Genomic DNA, 20964 nt, shown 5'->3' on the forward strand with positions numbered 1-20964 from the left:
AATACCTTCTTTCACATCACAACTCTCACCGTTGCCTTTTCTCAGGAGCATTTAGTAGAGGATCTCTGATGTCTGACCTTCACCTCAAAGACACGAGGTTTCCCACACCTGTCTTCTGTCTTTTGGCAAGTCTATGATGGATGCTTTTATAAAGACTTACCAGCAGGAGCAGGAAATGATCACCAAACCCTAAAACATGATCATTTTTTGAGGTTGTTCCCGAAATAGTGCCCAGTGGGTGTGTAATGAGGGTAGCTTCTTGATTTGCAAATATTCTTGTTTGCTCTTTTCTTGAGTAAAAGTTTCTAAAGGGCCAGGATTCATTTTACAGAAAACGCACCATGCGGAACATTAGGAAAATTACAGGATTCTGTTAATCCTATATACAGGTTATTTGAAAGTTACCTTAGATATCACACGCTTATTAAGAATTTTTATGGTTCTTGAATTCTTTGAAATGTATTCCACACAATCTCTAGTGGATAAATGTCATTTTCCTTGGGATTTAAAAAGCACTTTGGAATTCTGTAGAGTCTCTGGGTCACAATTAGGAATGACGATTATCAGAATATGTTTCTGCAAAGAATTCTGTTCATGAGATCTTTGCGAACTTAATACAAAGGGATGTGATGGAATATCTAGCAGTGATCCATGAAAGAAGACCAAAAAATTTAAATCATTATAGGGGCTCTAGAAAATATTGATATGGGATGAAATGAATTATCACATCCTTTTCAAAAGGTTCATCTGTAGCTGGTCAATAGTTTCCATGCTATTAACTTGTATTGGCAGAAAATCAAAAAAGGGTATAAATCTATTTTTCCTACGTATAGTTTTCAGGTATTCTTTATGCCTGCCCAAACTATACATCCTCTAAATTTTAAAATTAAAAAAAAATACACCAACCCATTTGACTTGTAGTTAATTTGCAATGATAGGAGTTGTTGAATCAAATGTGATGATAACATTTTTGTGTATTTGTTTTAAGGCTGGAAATTGAATCCAGTTGTGGGTGCAGTGTACAGTCCCGAATTCTATGCAGGTAAAGAGTTTTCTCTTTGCATGATGTCTTCTTGGTCTTTTCTAAATGTGCTTTGCCTGCCCATAAAGAATGGGTTTATAAAATAATCTGAACTGATAAATTCCTATCCTAGCAAGTTTTGAATGATTTTTTTTTTAAGGCAAAACCAAAAGTGTTTAAAAGCTTTTAAAAAATAAAGGGGAATCACGTAAGTTACATTGTGACATAAGCATGGAGCCGCGGCTCCTTGTGACATTTCACACTGATTTTGCCTCAAAAAAAGCATTGAGACTTTGTTCAAGAGATTTGAACAAATGGACAGCTGCTCATGCCTGTTTTCTTTCAATGTGCCTGAACGTGTTTTTCAGCCGTACGTTTCCATTTGGAATTGCATTTTTTATTCCCTTGGCAAAGCAGAGAGTTGGCTTAATTATCCCAATAATGTGCCAGTGTTTTGGAATTGCAAAGAGAAGGATTATTTAGAAAACTAGGAAAGCTAAGTTGTCCTTCTTTTTCCATTAATGAATTTCCCTTAGCAATTCCCTTTCTCTCTGCTTTGCCTTCAAGGGTATATAGCTTTCTCCTCATCCCTTCCCAGCCACCCACCAACTGCCACTCAAATCCACTGTCCCAGAAAACTTGGTCATCAGATTTGGGGAGAGAGTAACCCAGAAGCAACAGAAACTGAGATTTTTTGCTCAGCATAGCCTGTTACTTCTACCTGTTATTTCCCTGCTCATGAACAAGGCTGCATTGAACACCTGAGAACCTTAGTAGATTTGCCACATTGATGTTAAAAAGAAGTCTTGCTTTGATGTGGCCCTTGCTTTTTAATAAGGAGAAATCAATGACCCGTTGGTTTAGATCCACTCATTTTGTAATCTCTTGATGGTAAGTCACACCCCTTTCTTTGTCTCTTCTGAGATGCCCTATGTCAGTCATTTTCCCGAAACTAAACATTGGCTCTAGTGGATGGCAAAGGAACATAGGAAACTTAGGCAGCTACTCTAGCACAAAAACCAACTTGATTTTAAAAGATGGTAAACCTTGGAAGGCCCAATGTGATAGCTGAGTTCTGGATTTTAAGTAGGCAATATTTGTAGTTGTTCTTCATGTGTGAATTTTATTACAAGCCTGGGTTACGACCAGGGATTCTAATAGTGAAGTAGTTGTGTTGACTCTTACTGGGGAGGCGAGACCTAGCTATAAGGCTTTCCATGGCTACGTGGTGGGATCCACTTCCTGAGGGGACACATAGAGTGAGGAACGTGGACGTTACTCTCAGGCAGCCCAGGATGGAATCCTGGTTTCTCTACTTGCCAGCTGTGTGATTCTAGGCGAGTTACTTAACCTCTCTGTGTCTCAGCGTCTTCATCTGTTACATGGGAGATGATAGTAGTCACAAACTCACAGGTATTTATAAGAATTACATGGGTTAATATCTGAAGAGTGTTTGGTGCATAGCAGCACCATATAAATGTCGAGGAAATAGAAATAAATAAGTTAATGTTCCACCTCTCTGCCATAAGGGGAAAGTTAACTGAGAGCTGATTCTGCTGAATTCTGAGTGTACCACTAGTCTAAAAGATTCTCTTTTAATTCATGAGAGGACTAGTCCTTCAGTGCTCAGCTTATCCATTCAGGGGGCACAGATATTGCTGGGATACATCTTTGTCCAAAGCTTCAGAGAAATGAACTCCCCGAAAAGGGCAAAGAGGAAGTTGGAAAGCAGCTTCTGTGTATCTGCTGGCAGTGCTGGGTGAAATGGAGTCTCTGGAATAAAGAGGTGGCAGATTCTGCATGTGTGTGTGTGTGTGTGTGTGTCCGTGTCTGTGCACGTGCCTATGTGCATGTTTTTTCTCCCCCAAAATAATGAGATCAAGAACAAGAAGCAGGAAACCATTCAATGAGGAGATAGGGTATGAATGTGCGAATTGTAACAGAGAGAGGAAAGTACATTTTTCCAGCCCCACGCAATGTAGTTGCTGGTCACCTTTGGCTCAAGCAACCAGGAAAACAACAAATATCTACTTTCCAATGATTTCAAACCTCTGTGCATATCTGTGGGTGTTTTAAGAGGCCATTAAGACATAAGAAACAATTCAGAATGACTTAAATGTACAAGAATAAATGAATCTGCATAACTTTTAGAACATTAGAGCAGCCATTCAAATGAGCCCTGGGCCCAGCCTCAGAAGTTAGATCATTGGACTGTGGGGAAAAAATAAGTTGTAATAAGTGTTACTCTTGATTGAGTACTTTTATGGTCAGGCACTGTTCTAAGCACTTTACCTAAATTAATGTGTTTGAATCCTCATGGCAGTTTTCCAAATGTGGAAACTAAGGTACAAAGGGTTTGCATCACAGGGCTAAGATTTCACAGCTGGTAAAAAGCCGGCTAAAATCAAGAGCCTGTGTTCTTTGCAACCAGGTTGCTTTGCTTTATATTTTATGAATGTTAAAAGTCATCGTTCTTATTGACTGTGCCCTCTGATAGTAGATTACGCTACCGCTCTCTCCACATCAGTCAAATTAAAGAAGAGAAGTAAGGTAATAATTTTGGATTATTCCAAATACCACAGTATTCAGACATATTAACTGCTTGTGCCAGGGGAAGCTTTCAGAAGCCCGGACAACCAAATAATTATTTCTATGAGCTGCTTCAGTAAACTTAAATCTAAAAAAAAAGGGGGGGGGATAGGGGGGCACGGAGAAGTAAACGTTACTTGAGAAATCTGAATATTTGTGTTTGGTGTTGCCAATATCTGGGCTCTCCTTGATAATCAGAGGCTTTCTCTTTTAGCCTGTATGTTGGTCTATGTAGGTAGACAGAGCTAATGATATTCAGAAATGTGGGGAAATGTGGCTGCAGATCCAGCACTCCAGAACAATCAATTCCTTTGAAATACTTGGAGACCCATAAACACTGAGAATCCTGCTAGCTTAAATCTAAAATTTCAGGCACCTGCATCTGTGGAATGCATATATGCAAAATAGAGCTGTAGAATGTATTCATTTCCATAACCAGGTATAATGCCTCATGTTATCCATTTAAATACCCATGACTAAGAATCTAGGGGGCATTTAAAATTTCCCCAACTACAAACATAGTCTGGATTTATCTTGGAATTTTGAATGTGCCCCAGAGCTGAAATGAAGACGTTGTCATTGATTTGCTGTGGGTATTTCACAGGTCAGTCCTGTATCTGCCTGACACAGAGAGCCAGCCTTATTTTATTAGTCATTTCTATATATAAGACTTCGTGTTAATGACAGAGATCACAATATTCCCGTAGTATAATTATTGATTTTCTGAAGCTTATGCAGAATTAACAACCCAGCCTCCAATTGTCTCTCAGAATGGGGCATGAAAAGTGCACATATTTTGTAAATTAAAATCAATATTTTCAATTTCTCCTAAAGGTAATTTTCCTAATTTAGTGGACTTTTCCCCTAACATTTATTTTCCCTTTAATTATAAAATGGCAGGTTATCGATCTTCGTCTGTAACCTCTTGACGCCCGGAGTGCGTTTTTATTGCTCACGCAGGGTGGGGGAGGGGAGAGCAGTTATACCTCTTAATGAGGATCTTTAATTACTAGCTGAACAGTATTAATTTGCTTTGATAAATTATGACATGCACTCTCCCTCACACACATTCCAAGAGAAGCATTTAGAAAGCTGTTGTGAAAGGTCTTTCATTGGGGGTGGTTTTTCTGAACTCTCATCAAGTTATACCTGCAAGAACCCTTTTAAATGCGTATCCAATACCAGTTTCCAGAAGCAGATATACCTAAATCAGCATATTCCATGAACATACATAAATCTCCTCCAAAGACAAGTGGGTGTTTTCCTATAAAACTAAGCAGCAGCATTGATTATTTTTCCTAAACCTAATCATCTTCAGACTCCTTGAGGCTTATTCTCATGACAAATGATTGATAAGTCAATACAGAAAAATGCCCAGGTGAGTTTCAAAGAGTAGCCAGCATCTACGGGCGTTCCATGTTAGAGTCAAAATAAAACTGAAGGCACTAAGTAGAAGTAAAATGTCTGCAAATATCTGTTCCCAGTAGCATTTCTCAAGTTATTTAGTGTAATTAAAAATAGGGTTTTTAGGAATCCCGCTGAGGAGGCCTCAGCAGGGATTCTTAGAGTTTCCCTGTCATTCTGAGAAGTCCCCTTTGCCATCTAATAGAAAGGTTTTTTAAAAAAAGTGATATTCTTAAGGGATAATCATGATAGCTAGCCAATGAAACTGCTGATTGAAAGCACCTTTAATCTTCATACGTGAGTAAAACAAAATAAAAATAAATAACAGAAGGCTATACACAATTGTCGACATGGTCCTGACAAATGGCAAATTCATCCGTTTCTCAGTTGCTGGTAAGATGGCTGCAAAGCTCACGCACACCGTATATCATATCTGCCAACTCATTTCTGTGATTAAATATTCCATCAGTGGGGCTATAAGACAGCAAAGCTTAACAAGATTCATAAGATGCACCACTCGAACGCACATAACTCACTTCCGTGGATGGGGAGCACCCCGCCTGCAAAGGAAAATTGGAATTGAGTTAAATTACTCCACGAGCTGTGATCAGTAGGGAAAGGAAAAGATCTTCCAATGCAATGCAGATCTAAGATAGAGTTAGGCCCTGATGACTAGAAACACACAATTAAACTCAAAAGGAGAGAGATGCAGAGTCAGTCGACTTGGAAACCTTGAAGATGACGATGAACAATAGTCTTGGTGACACTATTATTATTAGTGGGCTTCTGCGGGGGAGGAAAGGAGGGGGTCCTGAGTGGATCCTCCTTCTGAAAATAAACATTTCTGCTTTGTGGGGAGTGAAACAAAATGGCGGGTACTAAAAGAAGGGCATACCTATCTGCAAAGTCACACTTGAAAGGTGGCCGGGTCTTGAAACTAGGTTATCCTGGGGTTATGGGGAGGATCAGATAAAATAATGAGTGTAAAAGATCTTCAGAGACTGTAAAGTAAGATAAAAATATAAGAGATTAGTGTGATCGCTGAAGTCACCTGGATTGATTGTGTCCACGTCGGCACAAGCCTGGCCACGGATCACATGACCTGATGCCAGGCTAGGTGATGAGAAAGTGGATTGGGATCTCAATATAAAGGTTAAAAATGAAGAGGATGGATGTAGTGCTCTGTGATTGCGTAGCTCGAAAGGGCAGGTGTATTTGACCTTGGATTACCCGGACAAAGGTATTGGTTTTCTATGGGCTCTTGGCCACTGTGAACCATGATTCATCTAAGAATTGGGTCAGAAGTAGGTAGATGTAGGTCTCCCTCCCCCCACTTCACTTTGTTGAGTCCATTACAGTTCAGAGAATGACCTTTAGCCACACTTTTGGATGGACTTCTTTCCAATTCCTTTCCTGCAATTTGGATACAAGAGCATCTGAAAAAAGTAAACTTTGTCCAGAACCTGGGATAACATGACAAAAGTTGCTTTTCTTTTTTTGGTCACAGTCCTAGACTTTGGATTGGGCTTGGGGTGATCTGCCAAAAGGCTGGGTACAAATCACGCCCCGTTTTGGGTGACTGCCTTAGCATCCTGAAAGAGTATAAGGTGGGTTGGAAAGGTACCTGCCACCACCCGGAGCCCCTCCAAGCAGCAGATATTCAGGTGTTCCTCATGGCTCTAAAGTCCCCCATATCCACCCAGAGGACCAGCCTCGCCTGGACTCAGAGCCAGGGCGGTGACGACCTGCTCCTTGTGAACAGTGACCTTTGGCTCGGTGATGTTTTGTGTAATTTACACATCTGCCAGATTCCAGTGCAGTGCACTTCAGTGAACTGGAACGGAAGGGTCCAGATTTAAGTCCCCAGGCAAAGGATTTTCAGCCTGGAAATGTTCCACTTCAAAGAGTTTATCTCGTACATCTGTTTACTTTTGCCTCCCCTTTTGGTTGCAATTCACTTTGCTTCTTCTCTCTCCTCCCTGCCTCTGTCTTAGTGGATTTCATTCCATCCCTGCCCACATTTGGCCTTAATTTTTATCTGCGTCCTTCCCTGTCCTACAGAGGGAATGCAGCTCAGCTTTGATGGAGCCTGTGGGGATCTTCGAATAGGATCAGCACTCGCTTATGTGCTGAAAACTGCATTTCCTAAATAAATGAGTCCCCATTCTATTGCATGGAAAGGCTATCAAGGAGAGCTTGCCCCAAAGCAGGGAGTGACAGGATGGTCCTTGTAGGAGAAGCCCCACCACTAGGCTGTGGAGGAAGATGAGGTTTGGGTATTTGGCTCTGGATAAATTTCACAGGGAAAGTTCTAGGTTGCCCTCGTCAATATACTCAGCAACTCAAAACATCAGCCAACTCTGGGCGCTTAATCTGTGCCAGGCACTGTGCTAAACTTTGCATCTCCTCCAATTCTAATAAAAATGTTATAGCATGATCTTCTTTATAGAAATTATGAAACCAAGGTTTTTGTGGAGAGTTTATCTCATTTCCTAAATCACAGAACTAGTTTGTGAAGAATCTGTATATTATATAAAGGTCTTTTTTCTAACCACAAAGCCCATATTTTTCACCACCTTGCGATGCAGCTTCCTCAGTAGTAGATGAGGGCACACCCTCTATGCCTTGCATTCATTAGGTCATAGAATATAATGATAATTAGTAAGAGTATCTTTGCATTTAATATTATTGGCTGCATGCCCAACCCCCATGATGGGATGTTTACATATGTTTACAGGGATTGCAACTTTGCAGGATGAGTGTCATTTTCTTCCTTTTGCAGATAAAGTAGAAATCCAGTGAAGTGGAGTTGCCCAAGGTTGCTTACTTCAAAGGTTAAAAAACTGATTCAAACCCCTATCTTTGTATATCATATTACAAAGCCAATTCCTTTCCCTGCAAGTTACCTCCCATATGTTACTAAATGCAAGCTCCTGTGCCTGACACACAGTGAGGCCAAACAATACTGAAACGTCAGAGTTTGGAGCAGAGACAGGTTTATTATATAAAGAACCATGTGAGGAGACAGGTGGCTCTTGCCCCCAAACCCGCAAACTCCTTGAAGGGTTTCAGCAAAGTATTTTTAAAGGCAAGGTGAAGGAGGGGCCAGGTTGGTTGTTGCACACTTCTTGGTGTCGGAATCCTTTGTGCACCTAGCTCAGGTCACGATGTTCCTATAAACCTCCAACAAAACAAATGTTATTCTCTGTTCTGCAACTTTCTTATCTCTATAAGAATGGAAAAGTGTTATACTCTTAAAGGTCAGAGCCTTGAGAATAGCTATCCTGTATATTTCAGGCTATAGGCAACATTCTTAACTCAAAGCAAAAGAATACAAAGGTTAAAGTAAAAGAAACAGATCTAATGTGGAGTCAGATTTGTTCTTCCCTATTACACAGACATGCTTTAGTTAATCCAGTATTTTGGATTGATGGTTCTTAACTGGGAGTGATTTTGCCTCGCAAAGGAATCAGGCAATTTCTGGAGACAATTTTCACGGTTACATCTGGGGAGAGGGGTGTTCACTACTGGCCTCTAGACGGTGGGGCTAAGGATGCTGCAAAATATCCTACAGAGCCCCGGACGGCCCCCCACACAAAGAATGATCTGGCCTAAAATTCTGATAGTGCTGAGGTTGAAAAACCCGGTCCTAATAGAAGCACATGAGTAAAGATGTGACACATGCACCAAATATCTTAAAAATTCTCATGCCCTGCTGATGGCTACTGTTAAAGATGTCCAAGCAGCTGTAGTTATTGATGGCAATCAAAGAATGAAAGAGAGACATTTGCCCAAATGTTTCCTCTTCTGGGCATTCCTTTGTGATTTTGACTCCAGAGGGAAAAGCATAGTTTGATTTTATGCTGCAGAGCTGGCTTGGTTAGACATACTCACAGGATGCAGAAAGGCTGATATACTCACAATTCCAATTTATTGCAACAAAAGGCTACAGATTGAAAATTGGCAAAGGGAAGGAGCACCTGGGAGGAAGCCCAGAAGAAACCAGGTGGGAGCTCCTGGGTGTGCTCTCCCCGGAGAGTCACAGGAAGTGCTTCGTTTTCCCAGCAAAGATGTGTGACAGCGCATGCAAAGTGTCGCCAGTCAGGGAAGCTCACCTGAGCCTTGGCGTCAAGTTTTTTTGGGGGAGTTGGTCATGTAGACCTGGAGCACCCATGACTGACCTCAACTACTCAAACCTTAACCCAAAGAGCAAAAATAAATACTCACCATAAATCACATTGCTTCCATAAACAATCTTATCCAACTGGTACTGTGGGGCCCAAGGCCACAGGCATCCAAAAACAATCTCATGAGCTAGGATATTCCAAGGGCTCAGAACTCATCTCCCAGGAGCTGACCAGTCCTAAAGACAAGCCTCTGGGGGGAGATGCACAAGGTTTGAGCAGGCCGGGCCTGCTGAGTTAACCCCTTCCTGCCCAACATTAAAAAAAAGAAAATGGAGTTGGCAAGCTCAGAACATATCACAGCAGTGATCATGATGGAAGCGGTGAGGATGAGGATGGTGATATAAGACAAGACGTACTACTGTGTTTGCTGATTCTAGGAGAAAAGATGAAGCTGAATTTAGTTATGAAAGAGGAAGGAATGAGTGGCTTTTTCACTTAGAGCGGGGGTCTGCAAACTTTTTCAGTAAAGGGCCAATTAGTCAATACTTTCAGCTTTATGAGCCATATAGTCTCTGCCACAGCTACTCAGCTCTGCCCTTCTAGTGCAAAAGTAACCATAGATAATACATAAAGGAATAGGCATAGCTGTGTTCCAATAAAACTTTATTTAAAAACACAGACATTTACATTTCATGTAATTTTCATGTGTCATGAAATAGTCATCTTCCTCTCCCCACCAACCAGCTATGTACAACTGTGAAAGCCTTGGCCCCTACTTTGCTGACCCTGGCTGTAGATTCCAGATTTAATAAACACAAAGCTTATGCCCTGGGGAGGTGTTTTGGTTTTGGTTTTGGTTTTTTAGCATTGCATTTGGTAGCAATTACACGATACTGCATGAACCCATGGTTAGCTGGCTGTCACTCAGTTGTATGATGTCCATCAAGGAAGGGCCAAAAAGAGAGGCTGTGTATGAATTCACACATACCACTGGCTTCCATTAATTCATCCTTTAGCTCAGAGTTATAGCACTGAGGACCTGGGAAGTGCCAGGCACTGTGGTAGACTCTAGGGTAACAGCCCTTCCCTCCAGAATTTGGCAGGGCAGTAAAGGATGCACACAAATAAACTCAGGGTATAATAAATGATGGTACCTCCTGGACCACTGGAAAATAACCACTCTCTCTGCATTAAAAGGAGTGCCATAAATTGGGTCTGGAAGGATAAGTTAGAGTTTGCCAGCCAAGAAGGCAGAGAGAAGATCATTGTAGGGGTAAATAAGGAGAAGTTTGGTAGCGACCAAAGGAGTTTCTCAACCTTATCTTCAGAATCCATTGAGAAAAGTTAAAACAGAATTAAAAATAAATACAAGTACTTGATGTTCATCTGAGATGGGAATTTCTAAGGCAAAATCAGTTTTCTCCAAAGACTGAGAAATAGACTGAGATCAGAAAGAACCTTCTAGAGAAAAGTTGCTAAAGACCTGATAATACCATAAAAAGGAATCTGGATTCTGGAATTTATCTGTTGAGTGGTTGACAACCATTGAAAGCTCTGATTAAATAAATGAAATAATAAAAAAAAAATACTAAGAACACAGTGATGAATTAGGGCCCAGACCTACATTCGCAACAAATCGGAGTCTCATCATGAACAATATATGTGGGTTAAGCCCTGTAAGATGTAAGACCACATCGGTGACTGGCCACCAGTCCCAGAGACTGGGTTCTTGACAGACCCCAGGATTACCAACTGGTGCCCAACAACGAAAGCTATTATACAATGTGTCTCCTACTTTTGTCCAAAACTTTTCTGAGGAAAGCAAATTACCAGAGATCTTTTAAATGAGGTTGGTTCGTTTTTCTCTTTATGTTTTAACTTGAGTTGCCATTCTATCATAAACCATTTCGTTTTGAAGATTTTTTTGCTCTCCACTTTCAACGTTCTTTTCGAAATTTATGGTTCACTGTTATTAGCCCAGCCAATTAAGTTGTGTAAATAGAGACAAATTGGCCATAGTGTTTAATATACTTTATGTTAATTATATGTAGATACTCATTCTCCAAATATAAAATGAAGCTGTCCCCTTTTCTTTTAAAAAATGTAGTGTTGAAGAACCAACACACAAATCTCAAAATCCTAGTTAGATTAACTTCATTGATGACAGTTAATGCATTTCTAGAACTTCTATGGAACTGTTACAACCCATTACAGTGAAAATATTGGTTTATGAAAAATTAATAAAGCCAATGGAAAATGGAATCCAGCATCTGCATTAGCTATTAACACCAAAAGAATCAGCCAGAATTAATTATGCTGCATGCTACATTCTAATGAGTTTTTCATTAAACTGTATACCATTATGGAAACTAAACAAGGATTACTCAAAGAATAATGCCAATGGCTGTTATTTTTTTAGGGGATTAAATTAGTTAATGGGTTATACATTTAAAACTGACGCAGAGGTTAATCGATGTACACTCATCATTGTGTTAAACTCAGTATCATTTTAAAAACACGAACACCCCAATATCATTGATATTTCCTCTGGAAAAAATATGAATCCGTTTGTATGTTTCTAGTGTTTGTTTGGTATACATGTGGTATTGTAGACACTGAAACCCTCTATATTAGTTCTCTGTCATTTTCGAAAACAATTTTCACCAGGTGAAATAGCCTACTTGCTTTCAGCCCATTGCTCTGTGTGTGTTTGTGTGTGTGTGTGTGTGTGTGTGTGTGTGAGAGAGAGAGAGAGATGTAGGAGGCATATTTAAATAAATGTACCTGATTATTCTTTGAGAGATTCAGAGTTGAAATATAGTATTTTCTACTCTCACCAAAAGAATAAGGTCAGGATTTTAAACCTAATCTAGGATAAGGAGGAAACTCAAGATGAATCTCTACAGCCATCCCACAAATATACCCAGATCCTCCTAAAATCCAGTTCTGTAATAGTAAGTGAAATATAAGAGGGGGCCACTAGGGAGGGCTTTCTGGAAGGCTTTTTGGACTCTTGTAGCATCATAGAAGCTCTTGCCCCTGGAGGATGAGAGGCAGAGAGGGAGGAAGTCCATCTGGGTTCTTTGCAGAGACTTGTAAACTCCACTGTTTTCAGCCGAAGCACAGTTTGTAATTTTTTTTTCTCCCAAGCAGAGATTGCACACTAAAATATCTTTAGGAGGAGGTTGTGAGATCAGTAAGTGAAATGTGCAAATTGGAAGGGACATATCTCAATTAGAGCAAGAGTAGCTTCTCCCCATCACTTTGAGTGGCTCTGCCAGGCAGGAATACTAGCCCAAACCCATGTGGCCCTGTCTCCTGATTCCTCAAGAGAAGCCAGACGTCTGTCTTGTAACATTAAAACTCCCCAATTTAAATGTTCGCAATTATTTCCCAATCTTAAGATGTTTTCCATTAATTCTATTATGTTTAGCATTATGTACAGTACATTAGTTAGCAATTGGCTACTCCTTTCTTTTTTTTTTTTTAATTTTATTTATTTATTTATTTATTTTTGGCTGTGTTGGGTCTTCGTTTCTGTGCGAGGGCCTTCTCTAGTTGCGGCAAGTGGGGGCCACTCTTCATCGCGGTGCACGGGCCTATCACTATCGCGGCCTTTCTTGTTGCGGAGCACAGGCTCCAGATGCGCAGGCTCTGTAGTTGTGGCTCACGGGCCTAATTGCTCCGCGGCATGTGGGATCTTCCCAGACCAGGGCACGAACCCGTGTCCCCTGCATTGGCAGGCAGATTCTCAAGCACTGCGCCACCAAGGAAGCCCGGCTACTCCTTTCTTTAAAAAATAAAGACAAAAACAAAAACAAGAGAACAAAAAAAGTCCCCAACGGGCCATATTTTGAGATTCCAAATAATAATAATAATTACTATTTCCATTATTACTATTACTGAGATCACTTATTGATTACCTACTATTTTCCAAACGCTTTCATGTAATAGTTTTAATCCTTACAACAATACTTAATGAAACTGATAGTTTTGTCCGAGTCTAGCAAAAACTAAGTTTAAAAGTTTCCAAAGCCCAACTTTGCTTTTCCAACTACACTATCTGAGCTTAAGGGTTCACTATTTCTCTTCCGTGTTTCCTTCCCCCATGTCTTATTTCTATCTTGCAAGTGGGATTTTTCTTATCTACAGAAGATACCTTCTGCCCAGAGGCTTCCTTGGTTGGATTTAAAACCCTATTGCAAATTCTTAAAGGTGATCAGGAGCTTGTGGCTAACATCTTTAGCCTGACAGAGTCAGGTGTTTTCAGCCAGAAGATGACTGAAGAATCTTTAAACACGGTTTTGTTGGAAAGGCGTTGGTGGATATTTACCATTCCAAGGTTGGAGGGGATGTTTCATCAACTCAGGACCAAGTATCACCATTGATAGGCTTCATGAGAGAGTCTGAGCTTTGGAGTCATGCAAAGCTGGCTCAGATTTCAGTTTTGTCTCACAGTTTTGTCTCTCTCAGCTTTAGTTTCCTTGTGGATTTAATAAGAAAAAAAGTTATAGTGCTTGTAGAACATACTTGGTCCAGAACCAGAAACTCAATGGCATCTTAATTGTCAGTCTTATTAATATCACCAGTACTGAAGATTGTTTATATAGTCCCTACATAGGTATTTTACTGTTGTTGTTGGTGGCCCTGGAATCCCTTGGGAGCTTATTAGAAATGTAGACTTTCAGGCCCCACCCCAAACCTGCTAGATCAGAATCTACATTTTAAAAGGGTCCCCACCCATTGATTCAGTTCATATTAGCATTTGAGAAGCAAAGATCTAGGATGGCCCTTATCTATATATTGACACCCAGGACCCAGAAGGCCAAATGCCTTAGGAAATAAAATTTGTTTGCATTGTTTTTGTTGTAACTGAATTACTATCCTTCCACAAATACCTTATGGGACCATATTTCTCCTTGTTCCATTGTCTTAAACCACAATGAATTAAAAAGAAATTTGGGACAAGTATTGAAAAAACATGTCTTCAAATTGTTTTTGGATGTTTGTTTTTAAACAAAACTGAAATAAAATTAAATTTTTGACAAAATATTGATAAAATGATACCCTCTGAAATTTTTAGTGACAGTTTCCTTGGTGGGGGGGGGGCTAATGCTCTCCTGAGAGATAATTAGTAGTAGTATTGTTCCAAACAGAAAGTAGACATTAAAACAAGGGTCCCCAAATGTATTCTGTAAGGTTCCAGGTAGCAAATCTTTTAGTCTTTGAGGGCCATGCGTTCTCTGTTGCAATTACTGAGCTCTGTTGTTGTAGCATAAAGCAGCCATAAATAATATGCAAGTGAATGAGTGTGGCTGTGTTCCAATAAAACTTTATTGATAGATACTGAAATTTGAATTTTATATAATTTTCACTTGTCACCAAATATTATTCTTCTATTGATTTTTTTTCCCCTCAACCATATAAAAATGTAATCATTCTTAACTCATGGCCATACAAAAAAGGTGGTAGGCCGGATTTCACCAGAAGACTGTAGTTTGCCTGCACCTGATTTAGAAGATTAGCCTTAAGTCCATGGGTCCAGGAATCTAGTTGGTTTATTTTGCATTCAGCACCACAATATTTCTGTCTGTGTGATCTTGGGCAAGATCCTTAACCTCTCTCTGTCTCAGTACCCTCATCCATTAAGTGGATATAATAGTAGTACCTCTCTTATAGGGTTAAGAGTAGGGGATGATCCAAATTAAACATGGAGAGGGTTTGCGGGGCACTTAGCAGGTCTTCAGTAAGCAATTTTTGGAATTGTCACTGTAACATTTGAGGATCCGATATATTTATTATCATATTGAGTCAATCGACTATTTTCTGTAAAAGCCTCTATTAGCCTAAATTTGGAGGCAGGAGCTTAAGATAACAGTCGAGTCATTACATTTTTTAAACAATAAAGAATCAAGGAGAAAGTTGTACAGAGATCTGACATACCGTCCTTGCAACTTTTTTTCTGCAATTACGTCAAAATAAAACGTGGAAAGAAAAAAAAGTGATGTGTTTATTTCTAAATAGGAAAATCAAAACTCACCAAATAAACTGGAAAGAAGGATTATTTACACTATAGACAGATTCACTCCAGGGCTCCTTTAAATATGGAAATCCCCTGGCGCAATTAAAACATGATTTGATTTATAAGAATTAAATATACATGCAATATTTTCTGCAGCCTCTGTGCCTAAATGGAAATACCTCTGTACTTAAAATGCTCCCATAACCCTTCAGAGAAGCTCAGCTTTCAGGCATGTGTAAAAGCTTTAGGTATTAGCTGTGAAAATATTCTTACATGGATTAGCTCAATGCTAGTCTGTTCAAAACTGCGTAACTGTAAAAGCCAGAATCGTCAGGCTTTGGATGAATTTGTCAGTTGGAAGCAGTAACCTCCATTGGCAGGGACCACATGGCAACCTCCCAGGTCTCTAAGTAGAACAGAAGTTTGATGCTTTTATGATGCTTCATAGGGGACCCTCACGATAGCTCCTCATTGATCCTCAAGGCAGGGTTCATGATAAGGTAAGACTACCACAACAAAGTACCATAGACTGTGTGTCTTCAACAACAGAAATTTATTTTCTCACAGTTATGGAGGCTAGAAGTCTGAGATTAAGGAGTTGGCAGGGTTGATTTCTTCTGAGACCTTTCTCCTTGACTTGTAGACGGCCATCTTCTCCTTTTGTCTTCACACGGTCCTCCCTCTGTGTCTGTGTCTTAATTTCCTTTTCTTATGAGGACATCAGTTATAGGAATTAGGTTCTACCCTAATTTTACCTTAATTACCTCTTTAAAGATGCTATCTCCAAACACAGTCACGTCCTAAGGTACTGGGTGTAGGACTTCAATGTATGAATTTTGAGGGAACACCACTCAGCCCATACAGTAGAGCAGGAGTGCCGTTATGTCTTCTTCTGGATGGAAAACCAAGGGTGACCTCTCTAGGATTATGTGATTAGTGTTTTGTATGCCTTCTTCCCCAGCCTGCCTCCAGAGACTTTGACAGAATAGCTTGGACTAGAAGTGAGGTATGCTTTTTCGTTTGAAATGCTCCAAAGTAAAGGCAAAATTGGTCAAAGGACAAAAGGGGAAAGATCAAAAGTAAATAAATTCTACCTCTTTGCCCACAGAAGTAAACAGACCAGATATATTTCTCCATTTTCATTTTTCTTCTAAATATGTGATGACCTAAGGCCTGGTTTACTCTGAGTGCATCTTCAGAGCAGCAGAATCACCCGGGTTGCTGATGGAAATGCAGATTTCCCACCCGCTGAGTCACACTTTTCAGGGCTGCGGCCTGGGAGGGTACACCACTTCAGATTCTCCCAGGTGGTTCTTAAACTCTGGAGGCTTTGAAAACCTCTGATTTAAGGGTGGAAAGAACTCAGGGCATTGAGGTTTGGGGGACTGGCTCTTCTCCAGCGTTTCACAAAGTATGGTCCCCAGACAACATGAGAACTTGTGAAAGATACAAGTTCCCAGACTCCAGCCCAGACCTATGGAATCAGAAACACTGGCAATGGGGCCCAGCATTCCGTGTTTAACCAACCCTCCAGGGGATTCTGGGGATGCAAGTGGTTGTGAGAACCCTGGGTGATACCACCTGCTTTCTTAAAGTCCTGCTCCCACAAGAAAGAAGTCAGCGGGTTTCTGTTTCAGTGAAGTCTCCTTTTCTCCCCGGCTCACAGTTTGTTTTTTCAACCATAATCAGTATTTTCCTACTTTTACTCTAATTAAAAATAAAAAACTTTAAAAATCATTCAGCAACCATAGAAGCAGGAAGGAGTCACTGAGAAAGTGAGCAAAGGTCGAGGAACACAGGTAGCTGGTTTCTCACCTGGAAGTTGCCTCTGATTGATGGGAAGGCTTTTCGTAAATGACATCGTTGTTCTGTGCCTCCTTTTTTTCCATCTATAAAAAAGCCTAATACTATCTGACCCTTCTTATTAGGGAGGGACCAATGCAGTGTAAATACTCTTCGGTAAATATTGAATAAAAGTTTCTTTTTTTATATGAAATCAAAATATTATTTCCAGTAGTGATGCCTATTACTTTGCAACATTTTCAGTTATGAGTTCAATACATCATAGAAAGAGGGAATAAATATTTTGCCAAAGTCATAATAGTCGCATCTGATAAAAATTGTTCCAAAATTACTTTTTTTAAAAAATAAATTTATTTATTTTATTTATTTACTTTTGGCCTCTGGTTCTTTGTTGCTGTGTGCAGCTTTCTCTAGTTGCAGCGAGCGGGGGCTACTCTTCGTTGCGGTGCGCGGGCTTCTCATTGCGGTGGCTTCTCTTGTTGCGGAGCATGGGCTGTAGGCGCGCGGGCTTCAGTAGTTGTGGCATGCAGGCTCAGTAGTTGTGGTTCGCAGGCTCAGTAGTTATGGCGTGCAGGCTTCAGTAGTTGTGGCACACGGGCTCAGTAGTTGTGGCTCACAGGCTCTAGAGCGCAGGCTCAGTAGTTGTGGCGCACGGGCTTTGTTGCTCCGCGGCATGTGGGATCTTCCTGGACCAGGGCTCGAACCCATGTCTCCTGCATTGGCAGGTGGATTCTTAACCACTGTGCCACCAGGGAAGCCCAAAATTACTTTTAAATTTTATTTTTCTCAGCAAGCAAAGTAACTAACTGTGCTGTCTAAGGCTTGGGGTTGATATTCAGAATTATTTCTTTTTCTTCTTCTTGTGTATATAGTTGTTCCTGATCATATGAGTACTAAAAGAGTTGACCTTTTTTTTTTCTGAAAAGCATATGGGGTTCAGCAGGTGTACCCCAGATCACACAGTGGGCACACAGTAGGTCCCAATAGACGGCTGCTGAATGAATGAACTCATAGCCCCATCTTTCCCGAGCCCAGCACTGAAGACAGGAAGGCAGCTCTGTAATGGTCCCCTCTGGGACTTTTTCCCCTCAGCCCTCTTTCTAGAGTTACTAGGTATCAGGAGGGGGAAATTTCCCCCTCCAACCCTCTTGAGTGCTTGTGGTTGGTCTAATAATAAAATTGTCACAAGACAGATGAACAGGAGAAAAAGAAAAAGAAACAAATTTTAATACGTGTGCACAGAGGTCTCATAGAAATGGGACCTAAGAAGTGGCCAAAGCAGGCAGCTTTTATACTTTTTAGACAAAAAATGTGTGAGGAATTGACAGCACAAAGAAGCTTAGGCTTTGGATGCTGAATTAGTAAAGAGTCTAAACAGAGTTTGGTTTGAGCTTGGGGTAGTAAATTTAAAAAGTCACAAGATTTGTTGGTGCAGGCTTCTCGGCCCAGAATTCCCTCTCTCTGATGATAAGGGTGTCTTTCTACTTCCAGATGCTGGGAGGGCACCTTTCACGTGAGAGATTTATTTCCTGCTTTCAGGGAGGCAGAGAGAAGTTTCAGTATTCTTAAGTAACTTTAATTCAAACTAACCAATATGCCATTGAGGCACATTTTGGGGTGGCACGCCCTGGGTCCCATCATAGGACAAGTGACATCCGGAAAGCGGGACTCCAGCAATGATCTCTGTTTTCAAGTGACCCTGGACTAGCACCTCTTAGATGTCTGTGGAGACACAGGGACCATGGGACACACAGGACCTCACACGGCAGGTGCTCCTGAATTCCCATTGGCTCTTAGATGTTTTACAAAGTCTTGTTGTTGTTGTTATTCTTTGAGTCTTTGTTTTTTTGCATTTCAACAGAGATAAGAGCATCCTTCTCTAAATCTCCCAGCCCATCTTCATCTTGGAGCTAATGAAGCGAATCAGTCATTCCCAGTTGCTAGGCAATTGGAATGTTTCTTTGACTTTTTTTTTTTTTTAATTTAGAAATTATAGGGAGGGCTTAGGCATTTCACTGGACTGGCTTGTAGCCCTGCCTATTTGGTGTTAAAATGGAAGGGCAACCGTTGCAAAATCCTTTAACATTCTAATTTTATTTCTTGAAAGTGTGACAGGGCCGCCTACCAGAATCCCTTCCCGTAGTTTCTCTCCTCAGTTGCTTCCTGCCTCTGAGCCTAGGTCCCTGGACCCATGGGCACAGGACGATGAGTAAGACATGATTCTCGACCTCTTGGAGTTCAGTGCATCCATGGGGAAGATACTCGTTAAATAGACCATTGCAACACCATCTAGAAAAGCGGAGGAGGGAAGCTGAACCTGGCCAGGTGGAGGCACATAGACCCGGTCTCTAGGAGGAGGAGAAGCCAGAGCCCAGTGGGAAGGGAGGGGAGTTATCTCAGGGTGGGGAGGAAGGGCTTCCTGGGAGAGGACCACCCTGTGCCAAGGCCTGGAGGGGTGAAACCGCACCCTGGTTCCAGTTGGTTTGTGTCCAAGTTCTTCACGTAAGGGTTGGCAGCAGAGTAAAACAAAATGTAGAGAGTTTCCCCTTCCTGTCTGTGGTAGGAAACACCCCTGCTGGGCTTCTCCTTGCCCCTCCAGGGGCCAGGAATGGCCCTCTACCCAGTGGGGGGTCTGCAGGTGAGAAGGAAGAGTTGGGTTGCCCCATCTGAGGTGTGGATCCTGGCTCACCCTCCCCCACTGGAGATGCCAAATCCAGCCTGAGAGCGGCCATCGGGACCCACGTCTTGCCAGAGTTTCGGATGCTGACGATCATGGCCCTCTGATTAGCAAGTGAGCGTGACAGGCTTTGGAAAAAGCTCTGATGATCCTGAGATCGTGGTCTGTCACATGGATCCCAGTGCCTGCAGCTGCAGATAGAGTCATCAACCTTCCAGGAAACGGACAGCCAGGCTCCCCAGGTTTCACTTAAACTGGATGAGTCAACCTTCAAAGAACCAGAAAAGAGGAGGAAACAAGTGTGAACTGTAGGCATGCAAATTCCCAGCTATAAACAAGGGACAGAAAGGTTGGTTGGGAAAAGCACTATTTTTAGCAAAGAAAATAGAAATGAAGAGGTCTTTAAAAACATAATAATTCAATCATATTCATTAATCCCTCTGAGGGCCAGGTATTTTGCTAGGAGCTGGGGATAAAAGGATGACTATGATTTGGCTCTGATCCAGGGGGATTCTCGGTAGCTAAGACTGATATGTAAATAAAGAGTTGTAATACTGCGTATCAAAGGATCTACTAGGGAGATTTTTTTTTTTTAAGTGTGATAGGAGCATAGAAGATGGAGTAATTAATTAACTCCTGGGGACTGGGAAGAGAGGAGGTGACACTTAATGCAGAAGGGTTGGGGGTAGGGGAGAACCACTTCTTTTATTTTCGGTTGAACCACATATAATTGCCAATGTCAACCCTATTTGACATAAGAAAGGTCAATTTCATATGGTTTAACCTAACAGTAAGAGCAGGAATAGGATAGAAGTTTCATCCCGTCCACTGACACTGATCTAATGATAGTAACTGCCTAGAAGCTGTGTTAAGAATGATCCTGAGGATTCCAGGCTAATGGGAAAGGACACTATTGAAATTGATGAATGGTTTCTCCTGGTTAAGGAATGGGTGGATAGTGGTGTAATTTGAACATAGTTGCCATCCTTAAATTCTAAGGAGGTTTATAAAGCAAAGGCACGGAAGTCTGAGAAATACAGGACGTTGCGATGGTTATAGACAGTTCATGGTTGTTGGAGTGTCTATGTTGGGGGGCAGATCAAAGACTCAGTTTGGGAGACTCATTAGAAAGCTCAGTCCATGCTATATCACAAAGTGCCTCTTTAAAAAAAATTTTATTGGAGTATAGTTGATTTACAATGTTGTGTTACTTTCTGCTGTATAGCAAAGTGATTCAGTTATACATATACATATATCCACTCTTTTTTAGATTCTTTTTCCATATAGTTTATCACAAAGTGCCTTGAATGACCTTGTCAAC

At 41.0% G+C, this 20964-nt stretch overlaps 1 protein-coding gene across 19 annotated transcripts in view; it reads left to right on the forward strand.

The window, feature by feature from the left end:
- RBFOX1 (RNA binding fox-1 homolog 1) overlaps positions 1–20964 on the forward strand; it is a 1497346-nt gene that overhangs the window by 1390379 nt on the left and 86003 nt on the right. For all 19 annotated transcript variants that reach the window (XR_005016506.1, XR_005016507.1, XR_005016505.1 and 16 more), the window contains one exon: positions 989–1042. Coding sequence is in view for 16 of the 19 variants with exons in the window: in XM_036826196.1 (XP_036682091.1) it covers positions 989–1042 (54 nt within the window). In the remaining 3 variants the exon portion in view is untranslated. The remainder of the gene's footprint in view (positions 1–988; positions 1043–20964) is intronic.

This window comes from Balaenoptera musculus, chromosome 15 (genome assembly GCF_009873245.2).
Source record: "Balaenoptera musculus isolate JJ_BM4_2016_0621 chromosome 15, mBalMus1.pri.v3, whole genome shotgun sequence".
Classification (NCBI taxonomy): Eukaryota; Metazoa; Chordata; class Mammalia; order Artiodactyla; family Balaenopteridae; genus Balaenoptera; species Balaenoptera musculus.